This window comes from Neoarius graeffei, chromosome 25, assembly GCF_027579695.1.
Source record: "Neoarius graeffei isolate fNeoGra1 chromosome 25, fNeoGra1.pri, whole genome shotgun sequence".
Taxonomy (NCBI): Eukaryota; Metazoa; Chordata; class Actinopteri; order Siluriformes; family Ariidae; genus Neoarius; species Neoarius graeffei.
In genome coordinates, this window is record NC_083593.1 from 449493 (window position 1) to 475380 (window position 25888).

The following is a 25888-nucleotide window of genomic DNA, read 5'->3' on the forward strand; positions in this document are numbered from 1 at the left end:
CACACACTAATACACACCGTGATATACACAATACACACACACTAATACACACCGTGATATACACAGTACACACTCTAATACACACCGTGATATACACAGTATACACACACTAATACACACCGTGATATACACAATACACACACACTAATACACACCGTGATATACACAGTACACACACTAACACACACCGTGATATACACAGTACACACACTAACACACACCGTGACATACACAGTACACACACTAACACACACCGTGATATACACAGTACACACACACTAATACACACCGTGATATACACAGTACACACACACTAACACACACCGTGATATACACAGTACACACACTAATACACACCGTGATATACACAGTACACACACTAACACACACCGTGATATACACAGTACACACACACTAATACACACCGTGATATACACAGTACACACACACACTAATACACACCGTGATATACACAGTACACACACTAACACACACCGTGATATACACAGTACACACACTAACACACACCGTGATATACACAGTACACACACTAACACACACCGTGATATACACAGTACACACACTAACACACACCGTGATATACACAGTACACACACTAACACACACCGTGATATACACAGTACACACACTAACACACACCGTGATATACACAGTACACACACACTAATACACACCGTGATATACACAGTACACACACACTAATACACACCGTGATATACACAGTACACACACACTAATACACACCGTGATATACACAGTACACACACTAACACACACCGTGATATACACAGTACACACACACTAATACACACCGTGATATACACAGTACACACACACTAATACACACCGTGATATACACAGTACACACACACTAATACACACCGTGATATACACAGTACACACACACACTAACACACACCGTGATATACACAGTACACACACACACTAACACACACCGTGATATACACAGTACACACACACTAATACACACCGTGATATACACAGTATACACACACTAATACACACCGTGATATACACAGTACACACTCTAATACACACCGTGACATACACAGTACACACACACTAATACACACCGTGACATACACAGTACACACACTAATACACACCGTGATATACACAGTACACACACACACACACTAATACACACCGTGATATACACAGTACACACACTAACACACACCGTGATATACACAGTACACACACTAATACACACCGTGATATACACAGTACACACACTAATACACACCGTGATATACACAGTACACACACTAATACACACCGTGATATACACAGTACACACACTAATACACACCGTGATATACACAGTACACACACTAATACACACCGTGACATACACAGTACACACACTAATACACACCGTGATATACACAGTACACACACTAATACACACCGTGACATACACAGTACACACACTAATACACACCGTGATATACACAGTACACACACTAACACACACCGTGATATACACAGTACACACACACTAATACACACCGTGATATACACAGTACACACACACTAATACACACCGTGATATACACAGTACACACACTAACACACACCGTGATATACACAGTACACACACACTAATACACACCGTGACATACACAGTACACACACTAATACACACCGTGATATACACAGTACACACACTAATACACACCGTGATATACACAGTACACACACACTAATACACACCGTGATATACACAGTACACACACACTAATACACACCGTGACATACACAGTACACACACTAATACACACCGTGATTTACACAGTACACACACTAATACACACCGTGATATACACAGTACACACACTAATACACACCGTGATATACACAGTACACACACTAATACACACCGTGATATACACAGTACACACACACTAATACACACCGTGATATACACAGTACACACACACTAATACACACCGTGATATACACAGTACACACACACTAATACACACCGTGATGTACACAGTACACACACTAATACACACCGTGATATACACAATACACACACACTAATACACACCGTGATATACACAGTACACACTCTAATACACACCGTGATATACACAGTATACACACTAACACACACCGTGATATACACAGTACACACACACTAACACACACCGTGATATACACAGTACACACACACTAATACACACCGTGATATACACAGTACACACACACTAATACACACCGTGATATACACAGTACACACTCTAATACACACCGTGATATACACAGTACACACACTAATACACACCGTGATATACACAGTACACACACTAACACACACCGTGATATACACAGTACACACACACTAATACACACCGTGATGTACACAGTACACACACTAATACACACCGTGACATACACAGTACACACACTAATACACACCGTGATATACATAGTACACACACACACTAACACACACCGTGATATACACAGTACACACACTAATACACACCGTGATATACACAGTACACACACTAATACACACCGTGATGTACACAGTACACACACTAATACACACCGTGATATACACAATACACACACACTAATACACACCGTGATATACACAGTACACACACTAATACACACCGTGATATACACAGTACACACACTAATACACACCGTGACATACACAGTACACACACTAATACACACCGTGATATACACAGTACACACACACTAATACACACCGTGATATACACAGTACACACACTAATACACACCGTGATATACACAGTACACACACTAATACACACCGTGATATACACAATACACACACACTAATACACACCGTGATATACACAGTACACACTCTAATACACACCGTGATATACACAGTATACACACACTAATACACACCGTGATATACACAATACACACACACTAATACACACCGTGATATACACAGTACACACACTAACACACACCGTGATATACACAGTACACACACTAACACACACCGTGACATACACAGTACACACACTAACACACACCGTGATATACACAGTACACACACACTAATACACACCGTGATATACACAGTACACACACACTAACACACACCGTGATATACACAGTACACACACTAATACACACCGTGATATACACAGTACACACACTAACACACACCGTGATATACACAGTACACACACACTAATACACACCGTGATATACACAGTACACACACACACTAATACACACCGTGATATACACAGTACACACACTAACACACACCGTGATATACACAGTACACACACTAACACACACCGTGATATACACAGTACACACACTAACACACACCGTGATATACACAGTACACACACACTAATACACACCGTGATATACACAGTACACACACACTAATACACACCGTGATATACACAGTACACACACTAACACACACCGTGATATACACAGTACACACACACTAATACACACCGTGATATACACAGTACACACACACTAATACACACCGTGATATACACAGTACACACACACTAATACACACCGTGATATACACAGTACACACACACACTAATACACACCGTGATATACACAGTACACACACACACTAACACACACCGTGATATACACAGTACACACACACTAATACACACCGTGATATACACAGTACACACACTAACACACACCGTGATATACACAGTACACACACACTAATACACACCGTGATATACACAGTACACACACACTAATACACACCGTGATATACACAGTACACACACACTAATACACACCGTGATATACACAGTACACACACACACTAATACACACCGTGATATACACAGTACACACACACACTAACACACACCGTGATATACACAGTACACACACACACACTAATACACACCGTGATATACACAGTACACACACTAATACACACCGTGATATACACAGTACACACACTAATACACACCGTGACATACACAGTACACACACTAATACACACCGTGACATACACAGTACACACACACTAATACACACCGTGATATACACAGTACACACACTAATACACACCGTGATATACACAGTACACACACACTAATACACACCGTGATATACACAGTATACACACTAATACACACCGTGACATACACAGTACACACACTAATACACACCGTGACATACACAGTACACACACACTAATACACACCGTGACATACACAGTACACACACTAATACACACCGTGATATACACAGTACACACACACACACTAATACACACCGTGATATACACAGTACACACACTAATACACACCGTGACATACACAGTACACACACTAATACACACCGTGATATACACAGTACACACACTAACACACACCGTGATATACACAGTACACACACTAATACACACCGTGATATACACAGTACACACACTAATACACACCGTGATATACACAGTACACACACTAATACACACCGTGATATACACAGTACACACACTAATACACACCGTGACATACACAGTACACACACTAATACACACCGTGATATACACAGTACACACACTAATACACACCGTGACATACACAGTACACACACTAACACACACCGTGATATACACAGTACACACACTAACACACACCGTGATATACACAGTACACACACACTAATACACACCGTGATATACACAGTACACACACACTAATACACACCGTGATATACACAGTACACACACACACTAATACACACCGTGATATACACAGTACACACACTAACACACACCGTGATATACACAGTACACACACACTAATACACACCGTGATATACACAGTATACACACACTAATACACACCGTGACATACACAGTACACACACTAATACACACCGTGACATACACAGTACACACACTAATACACACCGTGACATACACAGTACACACACTAATACACACCGTGATATACACAGTACACACACACACTAATACACACCGTGATATACACAGTACACACACACCCTAATACACACCGTGATATACACAGTACACACTAATACACACCGTGATATACACAGTACACACACTAACACACACCGTGATATACACAGTACACACACTAATACACACCGTGATATACACAGTACACACACTAATACACACCGTGATATACACAGTACACACACTAATACACACCGTGATATACACAGTACACACACACACACTAATACACACCGTGATATACACAGTACACACACTAATACACACCGTGATATACACAGTACACACACTAACACACACCGTGATATACACAGTACACACACTAATACACACCGTGATATACACAGTACACACACACTAATACACACCGTGACATACACAGTACACACACTAATACACACCGTGATATACACAGTACACACACACACACTAATACACACCGTGATATACACAGTACACACACTAATACACACCGTGATATACACAGTACACACACTAACACACACCGTGATATACACAGTACACACACTAATACACACCGTGATATACACAGTACACACACTAATACACACCGTGATATACACAGTACACACACTAATACACACCGTGATATACACAGTACACACACTAATACACACCGTGACATACACAGTACACACACTAATACACACCGTGATATACACAGTACACACACTAATACACACCGTGACATACACAGTACACACACTAACACACACCGTGATATACACAGTACACACACTAACACACACCGTGATATACACAGTACACACACACTAATACACACCGTGATATACACAGTACACACACACTAATACACACCGTGATATACACAGTACACACACACACTAATACACACCGTGATATACACAGTACACACACTAACACACACCGTGATATACACAGTACACACACACTAATACACACCGTGATATACACAGTATACACACACTAATACACACCGTGACATACACAGTACACACACTAATACACACCGTGACATACACAGTACACACACTAATACACACCGTGACATACACAGTACACACACTAATACACACCGTGATATACACAGTACACACACACACTAATACACACCGTGATATACACAGTACACACACACCCTAATACACACCGTGATATACACAGTACACACTAATACACACCGTGATATACACAGTACACACACTAACACACACCGTGATATACACAGTACACACACTAATACACACCGTGATATACACAGTACACACACTAATACACACCGTGATATACACAGTACACACACTAATACACACCGTGATATACACAGTACACACACTAATACACACCGTGACATACACAGTACACACACTAATACACACCGTGATATACACAGTACACACACTAATACACACCGTGATATACACAGTACACACACTAATACACACCGTGACATACACAGTACACACACTAACACACACCGTGATATACACAGTACACACACACACTAATACACACCGTGATATACACAGTACACACACACACTAATACACACCGTGATATACACAGTACACACACTAATACACACCGTGATATACACAGTACACACACACACTAATACACACCGTGATATACACAGTACACACACTAATACACACCGTGATATACACAGTACACACACTAATACACACCGTGATATACACAGTACACACACTAATACACACCGTGATATACACAGTACACACACTAATACACACCGTGATATTCACAGTACACACACTAATACACACCGTGATATACACAATACACACACTAATACACACCGTGATATACACAGTACACACACTAATACACACCGTGATACACACAGTACACACTCTAATACACACCGTGATATACACAGTACACACACTAACACACACCGTGATATACACAGTACACACTCTAATACACACCGTGATATACACAGTACACACACACTAATACACACTGCAATCTGTGCAGTGCACATTAAATCAGTGTATATACACAATGCAATACGTACTAATATATATGTATATAGTGTGTGTGTGTGTGTGTGTAATATAATGTAATAGGTACTAATGCACACTGTTGTCAGTACAGTACATGGGAACTATAACCTATAGATGATCTTATGTGTGTGTGTTTACATTGTTTCCCTGCTTCGTGTCCTGATTGGTGTATTTTACAGAAGGAGAATTTTCAGGTGTATGAGCGCTACTGTCAGAATAAACCTCGCTCAGAGGCCATGTGGAGGCAGTGTGCAGATTCTCCATTTTTCCAGGTACTTTATCCTCCTGATGAACAGACTGCAGTTACACTAACACACCACACAACACATACAGATTATTATATACGTATTGTATACACACAATAACACAACTAGAGTACGAGAGATAAACTATACTGCAGTGTGTGTTGTTTCTGTCATATGAAAAGTCTCTCTGACTGGTTGAAGCTAGCCCTGCAACGCGGCACTGAGCAAGTGTGCCACTGGCTGTGTCCTAAACAGCACACCCTACACTATATCATTACACTAAATGGTATGTTCTAGGAACAACCAAAGTGGTCCTGACTAAATTTCCTCCTGATTGGTGTCCATGCTGTAGCGACATTCTAAATCTCTACATTGCCAAAAAAAGTTAAATCCTGTCTCGCTATAATGTCTCCGCACCTTTAGCTACATAGACCTTCAAGTATAAAAGTGTTCAATGTTACACACTTAATTCCTTGATGTATTAGTAGGCTATGACATGTCTCAGAGTTTCTCAGTAAGAACACAGTAAAAGTGGCTAGTGCACTATGAAATGTGTGAGTTGGGACACAGCCACAGTTACACTCCAGGATGTTGCACACTGAATATGTAGTGTATCTCACAGTATAAACAGTCATGATCTGTACAGCTGTGACATCTGAGATCTTCTTTTTCTGGAGGAATGTAAGACAAAGCTGAAGCACAAATTGGACTTGGATTCATATTTACTGAAACCTGTTCAGCGTCTCACCAAATATCAGCTCCTGCTGAAGGTACACACCTTTCACCATGACGATGCTGAGCAGATGATCATTTTTAACACACACACACTGCTTGCTCAGAGTTAAACTCCACGACACACAGCCCTCTCTCATTTATCCTGAATAGTATGAAGCATAAACACCTGATAACTGAGTGACATGTGTCCATGTAGTTTCCATTTGGTCTGATATGAAATGTTGTTATTATTATTAATTACAAAATGATTCAATTAAAAAAATCAAAACCACATTTTTCATGTCATTTTTGTCTTGCTCTTTCCATGGCGCTTCTAATGTACTTTACTGAGATTTCTGTGTGTGTGTGTGTGTGTGTGTGTGTGTGTGTAGGAGCTGTTGAAGCACAGTACACAATCGCAGTATGTGTGTGAACTCGAGGGAGCACTGAATGCCATGCTCAGTCTCCTCAAATCTGTTAATGACTCCATGCACCAGATTGCCATCACTGGCTATGAGGTGAAGTGTGTGTGTGTGTTTTATTTGCTTTAATATGTTTCTAAGGACAGCTTTAAAACACTAATAGTACTAACAGAGCGCGCGCATGTGTGTGTGTGTGTGGTGCAGGGGGACCTGTGTGACCTGGGCCGGGTGTTAATGCAGGGTTCGTTCAGTGTGTGGATGAGCAGGAAGTCGTCACGTGTGAAGGACATGGCTCGGTTTAAACCCATGCAGAGACACCTGTTTCTCTACGAGAGGGCGCTGCTGTTCTGTAAAAAAAGGGAGGAGAATGGGGACGGAGCCGAACGCACTGCCTGCTACAGCTTCAAACACTGCCTCAGGGTCAGAACACACACACACACACACAGATACAAGATGTTAGATTAATGTTGCTTTATGGACCAAAAGCTCCTCCCCTATGGTAGAGTTCAGTGTTTAGTGTTCTTACTTTGCCATTTTCTGCCATTTGGGACAGGGCCAGAGTTTTCCAGGTGATATTTGGGACACAGCCATCATCAGAACTTTACAAAAGTGACTGTTGGTTTGTATTTGAAAAAATGTCCAAAAGTCTGAGGTGTAACCAACACTGCAAGCTGTGTGTGTGTGTTACTCTGCAGATGAGTGCTGTAGGTATCACAGAGAACATTAAAGGAGATGTGAAGAAGTTTGAGATCTGGTACAGTGGGAGAGAAGAAGTGTACGTAGTGCAGGTAAAACATTTCAGTTTCATACTGTATATTCCAAAGACCCCCTAATCCCTACACCCTTCTCCTTAATCCCTACACCCTCTGTGTGTGTGTGTGTGTGTGTGTGTGTGTGTGTGTGTGTGTTACAGGCTCCAACAATTGAGGTGAAGTCAGCATGGCTCAGTGAGATCAGAAAAATCCTCACAAACCATCAGAAAACTAGTCAAGGTTTCTCTCTCTCTCTCTCTTGCACACACACGCGCGCACACACACACACACACCGACCAACCTGTTAATACACCATTCTCACCAAATTTAGTCATCACCAATCCCCCATCTGTCTGTGTGTCTGTCTTTCTCAGGTGAAGGTCATGGTGCTGGAGACTCCCTCTCTCCTCTTCTGGTGAACAGGTGAAAGTCCGTCAGTGCAGCAGAACACACACACACACACACACACACACCTATTAACCTTGTAGTTATTGACACTGTTTGATGTCATTGTTCTGCTGCAAACATGCATTATTCTGCATCATGAAAGTGTGTTTGTGTGGTGTGTGTGTGTTGAAACAGCAGCATGTATTCCAGTCTTCAGCTAAATAAATCTTTTTGCCGATCTAGGAACAGAGATCTGAATGTGCAGTTAAATTCAGAATTATTGGCACCCTTCATGAAAAGCAGGCTGTGAACATGTAAAATAACGATCACATGTAGTGCGTGATATTTAAATTTAATTTAACAGTCAATTCAATTTTACCTCTATAATGTTTACAATAGACAGTCACATACAACCTCAAACAGATGTAGATTTAGATTTCTGATGAACAAGCCAGAGGTGACAGCGAGGAGGAAAACCTTATTAAAAGCAACACACAAACAACATTTAATTAAATTTAATGTAATGAGTTGGAGAGACGGGGCGGCACGGTGGTGTAGTGGTTAGCGCTGTCGCCTCACAGCAAGAAGGTCCGGGTTCGAGCCCCGTGGCCGGCGAGGGCCTTTCTGTGCGGAGTTTGCATGTTCTCCCCGTGTCCGCGTGGGTTTCCTCCGGGTGCTCCGGTTTCCCCCACAGTCCAAAGACATGCAGGTTAGGTTAACTGGTGACTCTAAATTGAGCGTAGGTGTGAATGTGAGTGTGAATGGTTGTCTGTGTCTATGTGTCAGCCCTGTGATGACCTGGCGACTTGTCCAGGGTGAACCCCGCCTTTCGCCCGTAGTCAGCTGGGATAGGATCCAGCTCGCCTGCGACCCTGTAGAACAGGATAAAGCGGCTACAGATAATGAAATGAGATGAGTTGGAGAGACATGTAGAGGATCTCAGTCCACTTCTCTGCGCACAACAGTTTATATTTTTAGGTTTGTGCAGGTGGACATCGTCTTCAGAGATAATTACAAAATACAGGTTTTACTCATAATGGTAGCTGATTAAATTATTTTACGTGTGTGTCCTTATATCTATACTCCACATGAGCACAGGCTGATGTATATCACATCAACAGAGAGTCTGGAGACGGAAAGCATGGACAACAATTTGCCAAAAATAATCTTTAGGCAAAATTCTAAAAATGAACTTGTGATGATAATAATAATTGTTAAAGAAGAGTAAGTATTTTTCCCACAATTTGTTTGTATTAAAACTCTGAAGCATTGCATGTAATATGTATATTTTATCCTGCCATTTTTGCACTGAAGGATGCCAATATTTTCAGAGCGGACTGTTTGGTTTGTCGGTTTGGGGTGATTCCATTCGGCCAGGACACTGCGTTAAAGTAGAAATGTGAAATCAAAATAGTGTTTTAAATATGAATATGATGGAGAATAATAACAATTAAAGTCATTAAGATGTTAAATGTGTGTTTCATGTTAGATTTGATAATCAGAGTGTTTTTGATTTTAAAATATTTGATGTTTTTATTTCGGTGTGTAAAACACATTTGGACGCTGAGTGTGTCCCTGGCTGAATGAGAACTGACCTCAGACCTGTAGAATTCTTGCTTGTGACCGTGACTGTATGTGTGTGTGTGTTGTGACCGTTTTGTTTCTGTTCGTCTGTGTGCCACTCGATCTGATTCTCTGATTGGTCAGCATGGAGAGGGTGTCAGTCTGCATGCCCTGGAGCCCCGCCCCTATCGCAGGCTGCTCAGGTTGTTTTGATGTCCCTCCTAACAGTAAGGGGGTGCCGGTGCACTCGGATGAGTCAGGGAGTTCTAGTCCTGTTCTGACGGACCCTGTGATGTTCTCACCTCGACCACAGAACCGCAACCGCCGCAGTGAGTGTGGGCAAAGATCAGGGTGGGGTGGGAAGGTGGGTGAGTCTGGGGCTGTTTGGGCAGCAATTTAAAGATTCGGGAATTTTTGGAGTTCACCCTATTTAGAGCTTTTAGGGTTGTTTGGGGAAATTTGAGTCATTCAGGGCAGTTTGATAGGCCACTTTGGGTAATTTTGAGTGATGTAAGGATGTTTTCAGGAACATTTGGGACCATTTTTAGGTTGCTTTGGGGGAGTTGGAGGTAGTTTTGGGTCAATAGGGTCTGGTTGGGGTCATTTAGCATCACAAGACCATTTATACTGTTTGGGTCCATGTTGGCTGGTTTGGAGAAATTTAGGGCAGTTTGAGGATCCATTAATGACTATTTGAGGTAGAATACAGTGAAAGCAATAATATTTGGGGACATTGAGGCAGGTGAGGTAGATTGGACATTGTTTTGGATCATTTAGTGTACTGGTTTGCAGCTCTTGGGGTCTGTTTTGTTGTCATTTAGGGCACTTAGAAGCTGCAGTAGGTGATTTATAGCATTCAGGGTCAAATTAAGCATTCTGAAGTCTGTAATGAACATTTAACTGGTTAATCATTGGGGTTGTGCGTGAGGTTGTCTGTAGTTTTGATTGGTTGAGTTTGGTAAACAATTCTGGTGTGTGTTTCAGGTTGGCCAGGAACCTCGAACTCAGTGGATATTTGTGAGACTTTAGAGGACTGGACCACTGACCTGTCTTTTATCTCTGACTCGGATGAAGACGACGATGTCCTGCTGGTAAGAAACGTCTCAATTTAAATGTTTAACGTTAGTTCTGAACGTGTGCACAAGAACAGCTGAACAGAACCGCCACAGTAGTGTTCTCTGCTGTCTGAGGTGCTGTGTGTACGTCATCACCACAAACCTGCAAACAGTAGAACAGTTTAAAGAGACTTACAGCCGCGGGTTTGTTAACATTTAAATGTTCTTCAGGTTCCTGGGAAATACCGAGCCCTGGTGGATCACCTGGACTGTGGGAAAGATGAGGTCATCATCAAACATGGTGATGTCATCCACTTACTGCAGGAGAACACAGAGGCGCTGTGGTGAGCGTTTTATAATAAATAAATATGAAACGGGTCGTTTTCTGTTCGTGATCATGGCACAGACTCTGACCTAACGATGGTGGTGTGATTACACTGCGCTGATTTAGGCACATCAAAAACCTGACTCGCGGAAGTGAAGGAAAACTACCAGCTGACACCTTGCACAGAATTCTGGGAAATGTGGACAGAAGTCATGTGATCAGACCAGGCGGTGACTTTACGGTGAGTGAAACTTTTATTTCGTTACAGTTTTCATCTCACATTAAGTTCAAAATAATGAGGATGATTTTGTTCAAAAAACACTACAACTACGACTAAGCCCGCAAACTTCGCGAACCCCACTAACCCCACAAATGTTGCTAACCCCGCGAACTTCACTAACCACGCAGACTTCCCTAACCCCGCAAACTTCCCTAATCCCACTAACCCTGCGAATTTTGCTAATCCCACTAACCCCACAAACTTCCCTAACCTCACTAACCCCACGAACTTTACTAACCACACGAACTTTACTAACCCCGCAAACTTCGCTAACCCCACAAACTTCACTAACCCCGCAGACTTCAATAACCCTGCAGACTTCACTAACCCCACAAACTTTGCTAACCCCGCAAACTTTCCTGACCCCCGGACTTCCCTAACCCTGTGAACTTCACTAACCCCGTGGACTTCACTAACTCCATTAAACCCACAAACTTTACTAACCCCACTAACCCCGTAAACGTTGCTAAACCCACTAACCCCGCAAACTTTGCTAATCAAACTAACCCCACAAACTTCACTAACCCCATGGACTTCCCTAATCCCACTAACCCCGCAAACTTTGCTAATCCCACTAACCCCACAAACTTCCCTAACCTCACTAACCCCACGAACTTTACTAACCCCACGAACTTTACTCACCCTGCGACCTTCCCTAACCCCGCAGACTTCCCTAACCCTGCAGACTTCCCTAACCCCACTAACCCCGCAAACTTCACTAACCCCGCGGACTTCAATAACCCTGCAGAATTCACTAACCCCACACACTTTGCTAACCCCACTAACCCCACAAACTTTCCTGATCCGCGGACTTCCCCAACCCTGTGAACTTCACTAACCCCGCGGACTTAACTAACTCCACTAACCCCACAAACTGTACTAACCCCACTAACTCCGTAAACTTCGCTAACCCTGCGGACTTCCTTAACCCCACTAACCCTGCAAACTTCACTAACCCCATAAACCTTGCTAATCCCGCTAACCCCGCAAACGTTGCTAAACCCACTAACCCCGCAAACTTTGCTAATCAAACTAACCCTGCAAACTTCACTAACCCCATGGACTTCCATAACCCCACTAACCCCGCAAACGTTGCTAAACCCACTAACCCCGTACACGTTGCTAAACCCACTAACCCTGCAAACTTTGCTAATCCAACTAACTTCCCTAACCCCGCGGACTTCCCTAACCCCACAAATTTCACTAACCCCGTTAACTTCACTAACCCCATGTACTTTCCTAACCCCAATAACCCCACAAACTTCACTAACCTCATGGACTTCCCTAACCCCGCGGACTTCACTAACCCCGCCCCTCGCGTTAACCTTTATTAACTGTGAGAAAAGAAGCAGAATATCACACAGAGAGCCGATCCCTACAGTGCGTTTCCAGACTGTGTTTAACGCTCCCCTCAACTCCTTCCCCATGTTAGAGGACAGGTTGAGTCGACTTACCCAGAATGCACTGCTGCACTGGAATGCAGGTTCCTGATGGATGAAGCAGATTAAACATGAGCAATAAAACACCCTCAGGGTTACAGAAACATTCAGGAGCCCCTTTACTCCAGGACATGTAGTAGAAGCACACCAAACCAAACTCTTCACACACTCTGTGGAGTAATGATCTGTGTGTGTGTGTGTGTGTGTGTGTGTGTGTGTGTGTGTGTGTGTGTGTTTTCTCATAGGCTCGGGAAATATAAACAGCGTGATGAACATACCATGATGAAATCCTCCATGTTCAAGGAAACATCTACATTATTAACCAGCATGGACGGACGGACACGCACACACACACACACACACGCAAAACATCCAACCAAAAACAGTACTGTATTTTCTGGACTATCGAGTGTGTAGTGTGTGCTGGAGCGAAGTGTGTGTCACTGTTGTGTATTAGTGTGTGTACAGTAGGTGAGATACTCCAGCAATTACAGCACAGTCCACAGAAACATACAGGGTTCTGTCTGTGTGTGTGTGTGTGTGTGTGTGTGTGTACACAAACTAGTATTGTGTATTATATTGTGTTAAAATCAGTACTTTGTGTTAAACAGGACAGAACTGCAGGTGGAAAAAATAGTGATCAGACTTCAACAGAAGCTCCGCCCACATTGATTTGGGACTCTGTGTTGGGTAAAGATCTCACCTTTGTAGCTGCTGCAGTAAATCGAGTTTACACTCCGTCTCCTTCTCCTACACGAGGCATTCTGTGTGTTTTGGATGAATCTTTAGATGAATTATAAACAGGTTAATAGATGTTCAGAGGTTAACTGACCTGGTTCATCTAAAGGTAGCAGTGTGATGTGGGTTTAGCCCAAGAGGAAGGCGGTGACTCGTATAGTCCAGACAATACAGTAAGCAAAGGATGTGATTACTTTTCTCCTCTTTTCCACTGTTCTGAACTTTTCTTCATCACTGAACATTTCTGACGTTAGAGACACAACCTCACACAGTCCTCACCTTCACCACCGTGTCTCACATCGAACGTGTTTCCTGGTGATTTCTGCATGCAGGAGCGTCATGAGGACTTTATTCTGAAGGTAACGGAACAGAACTCGCTGATGAATTCACTGATTTCCCATTTCAGTGCCTTCAAGAGCAGAATCGGTGTGAAATGAGTCGAGTGCTGAAGCTGGCTGAGAGTGTGTGTGTGTGTGTGTATACTCTGATGCTAGCTCATGGATTAGCATGTTTATTGTCATGCTAATTTGTGTTATGTGATTATTATTATTATTATTATTATTATTATTATAACTCGAGAGATTTACACAAATTGATTTAAAGTAAATGTAAATAAATTATAATCAGACTCAGTGCGTCCCACACGTCCCTCTTCAGTGTGAAACAAGCACGACGCTCCTGTCTGAACATGATTCAGCTTTACTCCCAGGAAGTGCGTGCTCCTCTACAGGAAGTGACCGAATGAACCGTGTGGAAACACTCACCTGTTTTAGGATCTACTTTGTGCCAAACTGTGACATCACACATTTTTACACACAGTGTTTTGTTTCTAATCCGATTTTATACTTTGGTAGTGTTTTCATAGCATCGTGGATTTATTACAGTTTATGTGTTAGTTTAATGCTTCACTGTTAACACAGCAGCGTTAAAGAGTATTTCAGAGCCTTTAGTCTTCCTCGCTGGTGTACGCTAAGCTAGCTTTGCTCGCTGCTTTGCTAACGCCACTGCTCAGGTGGTGATGAAGGGGTGTTTTATAGCTGAAAGAATGAAGCCATAAATATTAATAAGGAGCTTGAGGTGTGTGAAGCTGTGTATACAGGAGAAGGTGTACTGTACTCTCTACAAAATACTTTTACTACATGTTTAAGCACAAGCTGTATAATGCTCTACAAAAGCACATTTTTCTTGAGTGCCGTGTCCCAGATGTAAATATGCGCTGTTTATCTCATTGTGCCAAAATGAATGTATTCATGTTTCATTTTTATTTTTCACTCTCAAGAAAAAGCAGAAATACACATCCACCTACTGTACAGTATTCACTGAGTATTGTTAATTATTTACTCATTAGCTAATGCCTGCTGCTAATCAACTGCTTCATGAACACTGACGGCTTTACGGCTAAACGAGCTGCTGATTGCACCATGCTGTCGTCATTTGTGGACTTTGTTTAGACCAGGGGTTTTCAAAGTGTGGGAGAGTCCGCCCCCCCTCGGAGAGCAAATAAACAACAGCGCCCCCCCCTTACAATTTTTGTTGTTGCTATACTTAATGTTCCATTTGTATTTTTAAAAAATGGTTGTTGTACACATTTTTTTCTTTTGCACATTTTAAACATCTGTGCTTTTTAAAACATCTTGTTTTACACATTTTAAACATCTCATAGCATCGTTAGCTAGCACCTCGTGGCAGACAACACACTGTGGCAGTGGAGCATCTTCAGATCCAGTCCATGAAAATCCAAACTTTAAATAATCGTGGTCATACTTCCTTCTTTTTTCAGTCCCCCCAGGATTTCGTGGGCCTTTTTTGTGATTGTTGCGGGCTAAAATGTCTGATGTTGTGGGGGGGTTTCCAAAAAAAATTGCGATGAAAGTTGTGGTGTTTTTTAGGTTTTTGTTGCGATTACATTGCGGGAGGAAGTGAAAGTTGCGAGAAATTGTTGCGATTTTCTCTTTTTGTGATTAAAATTGAGTGATATGTTAAATATTAAGTTATTACTGAAAAACTATTGATTAAAAAAACAAAGACACTGAGAAATGGTCCTATAAACAACTTTACCAATATAAAAGATTAGCAGGACTACAAAAATGCAGAAAAATAGGCTTTACTTATCCAAATGCACCTGTTGGTTCTAAAGTTAAAGTGCAGAGAACCTCACAGCACAACATGAAGTTACCTTAAAATATAATATAAATGCCTCAGCTTTCATGTAAGAAAAAAACTATTAATACTAGTACTGTGTGCAGGCAGTCTCTCCTGAAGACTAAATTAAACAATAATTATAAACTAATAAAATAAATGGCTCAGGCTTCATAGAAGAAAAAAAAACCAATTTGAACAGAATCTCACAGTATGATGCTGAAGCTGCCTAAACAATGGAAAATAAAATACCATTTTGGCAAAAATGTTGGCATCCATTAATTTCTTGTATTAAGTAAAAAAAAATAAAGTGCACACAGTCCTTCACTGAAAACATAACACACTTTCAGTGTTGCCAGATACTGCTGACGTTTTCCAGTCTAAAATATGTTCAAAACCCGCCAAAATGCACTTGAAACCTCCCAATCTGGCAACACTGCGCGCATGCTGCTTCTCTTGAACACACGGAAGTAAGGCGGAAGGTAGTTTGTCGACGTCACCTCAAGACGACGCCAACGATTGGTCAAATTTGCGGGAAAGTTGCGGTGATTGGATATAATTGCAACACCGCCCTGAATTCGCAGGGATTGGTTGAATTTGCGCTGAAGTTGCAAATCGCAACATCCTGGAGGCTCTGTTTATTTGCTTGGCCCAGACTTTGTCTCCTCACTCACTGTAGCTTTAGGTACTAAAAATTGATCCATTTTGTCTCTCACGTTGCGCCCCCCCTGAAGAACTCTGGTGCCCCCCAGGGGGGGCGCGCCCCACACTTTGAAAAGCTCTGGTTTCGACCTTTTTAGTTAGTTTTTTTAGCCGAGTGCTCACAAAAGCTGTGTCCCAAACACGAGAGTTTATTCTCTCTCTCAGACTTTTAAAACAATAAGTACGTTTTTTATTTTTATTTTTGAGGAATAATGGAATCAGTTCTGCTGTACACACTTTCATGTTTGTGGAAACTGATGTTGAGAAACAGTGATGTGTGTGTGTTCAGGTAACTGCATCTCATCTCATCATACAGAAGTACCTGCCCTGATTCCAGTCATGTTTGTGATCCAGTTAACGTACTTGGACACGCGTGTGTACACACCATACTTCCCCTCTTTAGCGCACTCGTCACCCCAGCTGACGATGCCCGTCAGGAACCACGTGTCTTTGCCCAGTTTGGTGGCATGAGGTCCTCCGCTGTCTCCTTGGCACGAGTCCTTGCGGGTGGTCAGGAACCCGGCGCAGAACATGAAGCGTGAAATCTTATCGCTGCCTTTGCATTCAGTGCGGTCCACATAGGGAACCTCGACCTTCTGGAGCTTGTCGGACTCCACCCCTCCATAGTGCAGCCGGCCCCACCCACTCACCAGCGAGACGGGAACGCTTTTCAGCAACTTCTCCGTGAAGGATTTCGGCCCCAGGCAGATGGGGATGATGTAATCTGAGAAGGTGACGGGTGTTTTGAGTTTCAGCAGAGCGATGTCATGGTTGTGGCTTTCCTTATACTTGTAGTCGGCGTGGACATGGTGTTCATCAATTTCATGATTGCGCTCCTGCTGTTCCTCAATGTGAACATTATGCTCTCCTGGGGGGAGGGAGAGAGCGAGAGATTCAGGATCTCATTTAGTCCAAGGCAAGAAAGTAAAAACATATATTTCTGGAAAGTCAGTCTTCACAAGTTGCTCCAGAGATCTTTGAATAATCTACTTCAGCGAGGAAAGATCTTCAGTTCGCCTGTTCTATCAAAAACCTCATGCACCAGAGACTGCTGGGTAATCTCTACATGTCTCACTAAAGGGAACTGACAATCCCTGGGTACATTTTTTTCCCAGCCGAGAATCCCAAAGATCTGTGGAACAGTGGAACTGACTGCACAGGAGCCCACGGTGAAGGTCGAACTCAAGGGCCCGGTTCTGTACAGTTTGCATTTTAAAGGCAGAACTTCATAAAACACCAGAATTTGTCTCAGTAGAAACCCAAAGATCTCGGAGTTGTTAGTTTTCTGTCTAATAATGCAATGATGCTTAGGTCCTCTATGTGAGCACCCCAGCACAAGGAGAACCTCAGGGATCTCACATTAATCCGACTCGTACCTAATCTGATAAAGAAGTTCCTGATCCCTGCGTCCATCACGCAGTGGGCGGCGGTGATGACCCACAGCTCACTCAGGAGAGACCCGCCACAGAACACCTTACCGTTTTCCTTTAGGACCAGTGCCACCTAGTGACAAGAGAGAGAATAACATCTATTATCTCTCTCTCTCTCTCTCTCTCACTCTCACACACACACACACACACACACACACACACACACACACACACTCTCACCTGCCAGGGAATCTCCCCAGGTATTGCGTCATGTCCCCCCACAATGCGATTTTCACTCTTGGTCTCCTGTATGACAGAGGGTACGGTGGGGAAGAAATCCCAATCGTCTTCTCTCAGCGTTGGCCTGATGGTGGCGTTGCTGAGCTCCGTGGAATTTGTGCTGTTTGTTGCTGTTAAATTCCTCTCCGTCACATTCACATGTCTGATCTCATGAACTTGGATCACGGTTTCACTGTTCACCTTCCTCGCGGCGAACTTGTCTGCGATGTTCTTCCCCAAACGGCCGCAAGGGTGACCATCTACACACAGCGCACACAGCTTTAACACGGGCTGCAGGAATAACCTCAGCGCTCAAAGCGGGCGTCAGTGTCAGAGGCAGGAGTGTGAGGACGCTGCGCTGTCAGAGCTCAGTATCGGAGGGTGGAATTTAATTTATAAAACCAGAAATAAACGAGATTCTAAAAGCCTGGTGCCCTCACAATCAAACAAACGATTCACTTCCCCAGAGGGTGGACTTTATTCATGCACATTTAACTCAATAAGGTATCGTTTGCATAAATAAATGTACATTTCGGGGAAATTTCCAACACAAAAACCGTAAGACCATCAGCTGCCAGCTGGCTGAGATTCATCGTGAAGTCTGCTGTTGAGTTTTCGTTCGACTTTCCCTCGGAAAACGTTTTAGTTGTTGCCAGGGACGTCACTAGGTTTGAGAGTCAGGGGTAGCTTAGCACCCAGAGGAGAAAAGGTATTGTGCGCGCGCAGCGCGCGCCGAACATTTTTCAGAGCACCTACTAAGGCTGTCAATCAATTCATTATTTCAAGAGCATCACACCTTGGGGACACACTTCCCACCATTTCTATTCTATTTTAAAATTGCTTTCATCATTTAATTGCTTGCTGAAGCAACTTCACCAGCTAAACTACAAAAATGTGAAAAAAACAACGGTAGGTGTCATGCATTCCTGCGCAAACTGAAGAGGGCAAGTGCTTCACAAATCATCATGTAAACATTCTACAGAAGACTCAATATAGCCTAGGTAAAGTTAAGCAAATGCAAACCACTGACATCAAATTACAATCTCACCGTGTGTATCTGCAAATGAAAGCATAGAATTCTGACTCTCTGCAAACCCAACTCAATGGAAGCCCGCACCGCGCCTGCTGCAGAATGCCCGAGTTATTTTATTAAGTCCTACTAGCCTACCACTCGACGTGACGCTTGACACAGAGCCAATGAGGAGGAATCATAACGATATTAATAATATTGCATTAAACAATAAATAAGCAAGCAGAAACTGTTGTTCGGATTAACTTGCGTTCTTGATGGCTCATGTTCAGTGCTTTACTGCCTTTGTTTTTTTTTGGAAAAAAAATAAAAATATAAATAATTTTAAAAAGGGCAAAAAATATAGGGTGGCTTTGCCATAAGATAGGGTGGCTGGAGCTACCCTAAAATGGGTCTGGCGACGTCTATGGTTGTTGCTGCATTTGTGCACAAAATTATTATCTGGTTTATTTGTAATGTTTCAGGGATCAAAGTTAAAGGAATATTGAAGGTTAAGTTGAAAAGGAAGTGATGAGCAGAATGAAAGTGAATTGACCTGCTGGCTCACAGCTCCGCTCATCTGCAGACAGCGTGTATCCATCAGCGCACTGGCACAGCAGCACGCCCTTCACCTGATCCGCCGCGCAGAACTGCCCGCAGCCGCCGTTATTCACGGTGCACTGTCTCCCGAGTTCTGCACACACACACACACACACACACACGCAGAGGAATAAACAGACAGTGTCTGTGTAGAGTCAGGGAGAAAAGAAAGTGCTCCCTCCTTCACTCCTCTGTTTTTATTGATGATCTGCGGTAAGCAGCGGCCTCAGCAAACACAAAGCGGCAGATTTCAACACGCACCCGTTTCCCCCTAAAGTAAATTAGTGTTCGGAAACCGGGTGGAAAAACAAAAATACACCCTGTAACTCAGTCATGTGTAGAAGCAGGTTTAGTCACGATAACCTGAAGGAAACGATTTCTGGAGGAGTTTGTTATCTTTAATGGAGACTGTTCAATTTTTTTTAATTAATTTTGAATAATATATTTATTGTTTTTATATTTTTAATCATAATGATCTATTTTTTTGGGAACGGGGCATCGGTATATTAAAGTGCAGTGTGTGCTGGAGAGACGGTTCACTCGTTAAGGCAGTGTGTTATCGATGAGAAGGTTGTGAGGTTCAATCCCAGCACCACTGAACTTGTGCTCTTGAAAGACTAATGCTTGCTACCTGCTCAGGTGTGTCCTGTCTGTGGTCCCAGTCTGCTCAGGTCCTGTGTTTTGTCTCAACTGTCAGTGACTTTGGGGGAAACGATCAGCCCCATGATCAGGAGGCGAGAACTTCTCCTCTGTCCCTCTGACTGAATTAAATTCTGGTCCATCACTTTATCAGCTTGAGTTAAGTCGAGTAGACATCAGTGTAGACGTCAGGATCACAACTTACCCAGAATGCAATGCAGCAGTTTTACTCGAATGGTTTCCTTCTGATGAACAAAGCAGTAAAATCACTTTAATCCTCAGACTATTCCATGTGATATTCAGCCACATGAGTACTGACGCTGCTGACCTTCTGTACGCTACACACTATAAAGTGCACACTCGTGTGCTGGAGGTGATAAACACTTCAGGGAGGGAGAATTAAACACAGTGGATAAACATATAAAGAGGGTTCTTGCCCAGCTCGCAGTTCTTCCCGTTGAAGCCGATGGGACACCAACACGTGTAGGAGCTCAACCCGTCTTTACAATCCCCTCCATTCTGACAAGGAGACGACAAACACTGATCTCCATCTCACACACACACACACACACACACACGAGTATTAAAATGCATTGAAATGACTTCATACAGGAGACATTATCTCACACATTTATATTAAATATAAACCATTTATTATTGAAAGGAAGTTATGTTAAATATGTGACAGTGTTCAGTGCTCACTAATGTTAACTGATAATGGACTTATATAGCGCCATTTCTGAGAGTTCAATATCGCTGGAATCCTCCTTTCTTACAGCTGAATTATGAAGGACGCAGCTCAACATGGCTGAGTCGAAGGCCCTGCTTACAGCCGTACTACCCGTGCTCAGATATTCACGTCTATGGGAAATTTAGAGTAGTCAGTTAACATAACTGCATGTCTTTGGACAGTGAGGGAAACCGGAGCACCCGGAAGAAACCCACGCAGGCACAGGGAGAACATGCAAACTCCACACAGAAAGGGCCCCACTGGGCTCAAACTCAGAACCTTCTTGCTGTGAGGCGACAGTGTTAACCACTACACCAGTTCGATACCTGTCACTGTTTAATTTTATAAATTGTTATTAAGTTATTAAAAGTTCAGAGTATAGTGCAGAAATGTGATTTGGGACAAAGCCGCAGTGTTGTACTGATGCACCTCGTGGAGTGAAGTTCAGTGAAACCAAGGTGGAATAAATTGATGCTTACCGATGTTAAGGATCCAGTACTCTCTCTGAAAAAGAGTAAAAAGTATCATTCATCCTTCATCAGAAACAGACTCTGATCATTTTGTTTAAATGAAGAGCGACTAAAACACCTGCTTCGTAAAATTTTTTCTTCTTCATCCTTCACTGAACTGAGTCTGTGCAGCTGTGAGAAACATCTGGTCTCCTTTAATATCATTTTATTATAAGTGTATTATGGTTGGATGTTTACTTACTGTTTTCTCTTGATCTTCAAAAACTTCACGCGCTTCCTCAAAGCTGCATTTCTCCTCAACACACTCTCTCTCCAGATTCCCTTTCAGCATCTCCTCCAACAGGCCTTTATTAAAGCGCTTCTGTCTCACTAACACTGACTGAGCTGTCTGTCTCGACACGAACACTGAGACTGAGACACACAGACAGAGACAGGCAGAGAAAGAGACAGACAGAGAGAGAGAGAGAGACATGCAGAGAGAGAGAGAGAGAGAGAGAGTCACTCATTGTTTTCTTTCAATTTGAGAACCGTGTTGGAAATTTCTTGATTTTCTGTATTTTTTATTTCTGATCCACATTTAAAATATTCAGCCAGAAAGTCTGAAGGTCTTCATCTGGATCGCAGCCCTGTGAGCTGTTCACAGATCAACTGCGTCTCAAATCAGCTGTAAAGTGCAGAAGTGAAGGAGAGCTTGTGTTCTTCACCACTTACAATCAGAAATACAAAATAAATTAAAATACAGAGATTCAACAATTTCATTATAAATTCAATCATTTTCATTTCAGTGTATATTGGGTTGTATTATTATTATTATTATTATTATTATTATCCAAAACTGTTCAAAGGAGTCTGTGTAATTTAATTTGGATAATTTATATTCACATTTATTCACATAAAAACAGAATTAACTTCATGGAGTCAGACTTTATTGCACTTGTTCCAGCTTCCAGATCAGACTGGAATTATTTCATCACCACTTCTGTCACCATGAAGAAAATAAACTTTGATTAAATATAAATGGCAGATGATTACATTCTTTAATTTTCGTCGTACGTACCTGATGATGTCAGACAAAAATGAGAGATTAAAATAAAATTTCCACATATTAAAGTAAGGAGAGAAATTTTCTCCATTTTTCCTCTTAAAATGCTTCGTTTCCAGTCAAACTCTTACTCAAATAGTCCAAAGTTCAGCAAAACAAACAAACACACACACACACACACACAGGTTCAGTTCTATGAATATGCTAATAGCATTTTTAAAAGGCAGTTCTTTACCATATATGGAGATTTGGGGGAGTTTCTTTGTCAGATTTATCAGCGTCCATTTTGTGCAGCTGTGTGTGTGTGTGTGTGTGATCAAGGCCAGTGTTGTGGTGTGTACTGGAGATTCTTACACACAGAGTTTGTCACTTTGATTTCAGCTTCTGTTAATAAATCAAACGGAACATTTTCACCTCAGCGTTAGAATTCTGTCACTTTCTCCTGTGAAGATTAAAAATTGAATACGACTTCATGTTTCATTGCATGTTTTAAATGTTTGAAGGTCAGGAACAGTGGCTCGATGTTGGAACAGTTGTGACTGATGCAGTATAATCTATTACACCTCTGTGTGCTCTGCAGCTTACGAGGACAATTAAACACATCAGAAGCACAGTGTGGAGAGAACCTGAACTTTCACCCTTACAACACATCAGTAAAGTCTACACACACACACACCATCAGCAAAGAGCACTCAGCTGTACATTAAGGGTTTACATGTTATTCAGTGGTGTAGATGTTTATCTCCTGTACCTTTAGTGCTCAGGTTCTGATCCCTGCTCCTGGAGAACCCTCTGTCCTGCACATTATAGTCATTTCCATTGTTTCTATTCACACCTGATTCAGCTAATTAACAGCTCATGAAACAGATGTGTTAGAGCCGGTAACACACTGACACGTGCAGGATGGGGCAGGAGGTTCTGCAGGGCTGAGAACCTGTGCTCGAGTTAAAGAACTTTTATGGAGAAGATTAATAGAAGGTTCATGTGACGTTAACACTCATCTCGGGTTCACTGTTGGACTCTTACAGTCGCCACTGGACCTTTTACATCATTTATATATCGGGGATTAATGATGTACAGAACATGATGCTGTTCTACACAGAAGTTTTCAGATAAAAGTGATCATTTAAAAAAAAGCGCTCTGCACTTCCATAGTTTAGCCGCTAGATGGCAGAAAAGTAAAATATGAGCGGATTACATGAGACTATTTCTTCATTTCTCTTTTTTTATTTCGAGGTCAAACACATGAGATTAACCGAACACGATGTGTGAGATATTACAGCAACAACAACAACCGGAGTAATAATAAAGAAATAAATACCAGATCACATTTTCACAATATCTGTATCTGGTTAGAATTGTGCATCACTCGCTCTGCTACGGACACATTTATATTTACAAGATAATAATAATAATATCTTTAATAAGCACTCAGTGAACACTAATTATGTGATTAACAAAGTCCTCAGTAATAATCCAGATTACAGAGCCTACTCTCTTTATCCTCATTGTTTTTCTGACCCACGGTGTGCTGTGATGAGGACTGAAACACTGCAGACCCTCCAGGCTGAGATCAACATTCATTTTCTCCACCTGGAAACGAGAAGCGGATCTGCTGGCGCCCCTAGCGGTGATTACAGGCAGCAGGCTGGGCGGGGCTGTTTATCCTTCAGTTGGAAAAATCTCAAATGGAAAAAAACCAGCAAAGTTTCATTCATCTCTAGCCGCTTTATCCTGTTCTACAGGGTCGCAGGCGAGCTGGAGCCTATCCCAGCTGACTACGGGCGAAAGGCGGGGTACACCCTGGACAAGTCACCAGGTCATCACAGGGCTGACACATAGACACAGACAACCATTCACACTCACATTCACACCTACGCTCAATTTAGAGTCACCAGTTAACCTAACCTGCAT

At 42.3% G+C, this 25888-nt stretch overlaps 2 protein-coding genes across 2 annotated transcripts in view; one reads left to right on the forward strand and one right to left on the reverse strand.

The window, feature by feature from the left end:
* The window catches only part of LOC132873516 (proto-oncogene DBL), a 44271-nt gene extending 28786 nt beyond the window's left edge, over window positions 1-15485 (forward strand). Inside the window, exons 16-27 of the mRNA XM_060909173.1 lie at window positions 7254-7346; window positions 7997-8089; window positions 8426-8551; window positions 8660-8875; window positions 9151-9243; window positions 9369-9447; window positions 9582-9630; window positions 11302-11486; window positions 12142-12248; window positions 12444-12556; window positions 12664-12778; window positions 14502-15485. Of these exons, the coding sequence (XP_060765156.1) occupies window positions 7254-7346; window positions 7997-8089; window positions 8426-8551; window positions 8660-8875; window positions 9151-9243; window positions 9369-9447; window positions 9582-9630; window positions 11302-11486; window positions 12142-12248; window positions 12444-12556; window positions 12664-12778; window positions 14502-14516 (1284 nt within the window). The 3' untranslated portion in view covers window positions 14517-15485. The remainder of the gene's footprint in view (window positions 1-7253; window positions 7347-7996; window positions 8090-8425; window positions 8552-8659; window positions 8876-9150; window positions 9244-9368; window positions 9448-9581; window positions 9631-11301; window positions 11487-12141; window positions 12249-12443; window positions 12557-12663; window positions 12779-14501) is intronic.
* A 2658-nt stretch (window positions 15486-18143) lies between these two features.
* f9b (coagulation factor IXb) lies at window positions 18144-24065 on the reverse strand. Its single transcript, XM_060909573.1, has 8 exons — window positions 23990-24065; window positions 23174-23343; window positions 22942-22966; window positions 22170-22283; window positions 21050-21187; window positions 19446-19744; window positions 19212-19338; window positions 18144-18703 (listed from the first exon to the last, which is right to left on the reverse strand). The coding sequence occupies exons 1-8, from the start codon at window positions 24063-24065 to the stop codon at window positions 18144-18146; spliced, it is 1509 nt and encodes a 502-aa protein (XP_060765556.1).
* Window positions 24066-25888: the final 1823 nt, after the last annotated feature.

What these genes read in the sequence shown, in the direction of transcription:
- f9b (XM_060909573.1), bottom strand. Translation starts at nt 24,065, where the DNA reads ATGGAGAAAATTTCTCTCCTTACTTTAATATGTGGAAATTTTATTTTA. An exon ending in TTGAAGATCAAGAGAAAACA is followed by an intron (nt 22,967 to 23,173) that starts GTAAGTAAACAT and finishes ACTCTTTTTCAG; the next exon opens with AGAGAGTACTGGATCCTTAA. An exon ending in CGGGAAGAACTGCGAGCTGG is followed by an intron (nt 21,188 to 22,169) that starts GCAAGAACCCTC and finishes GTGTGTGTGCAG; the next exon opens with AACTCGGGAGACAGTGCACC.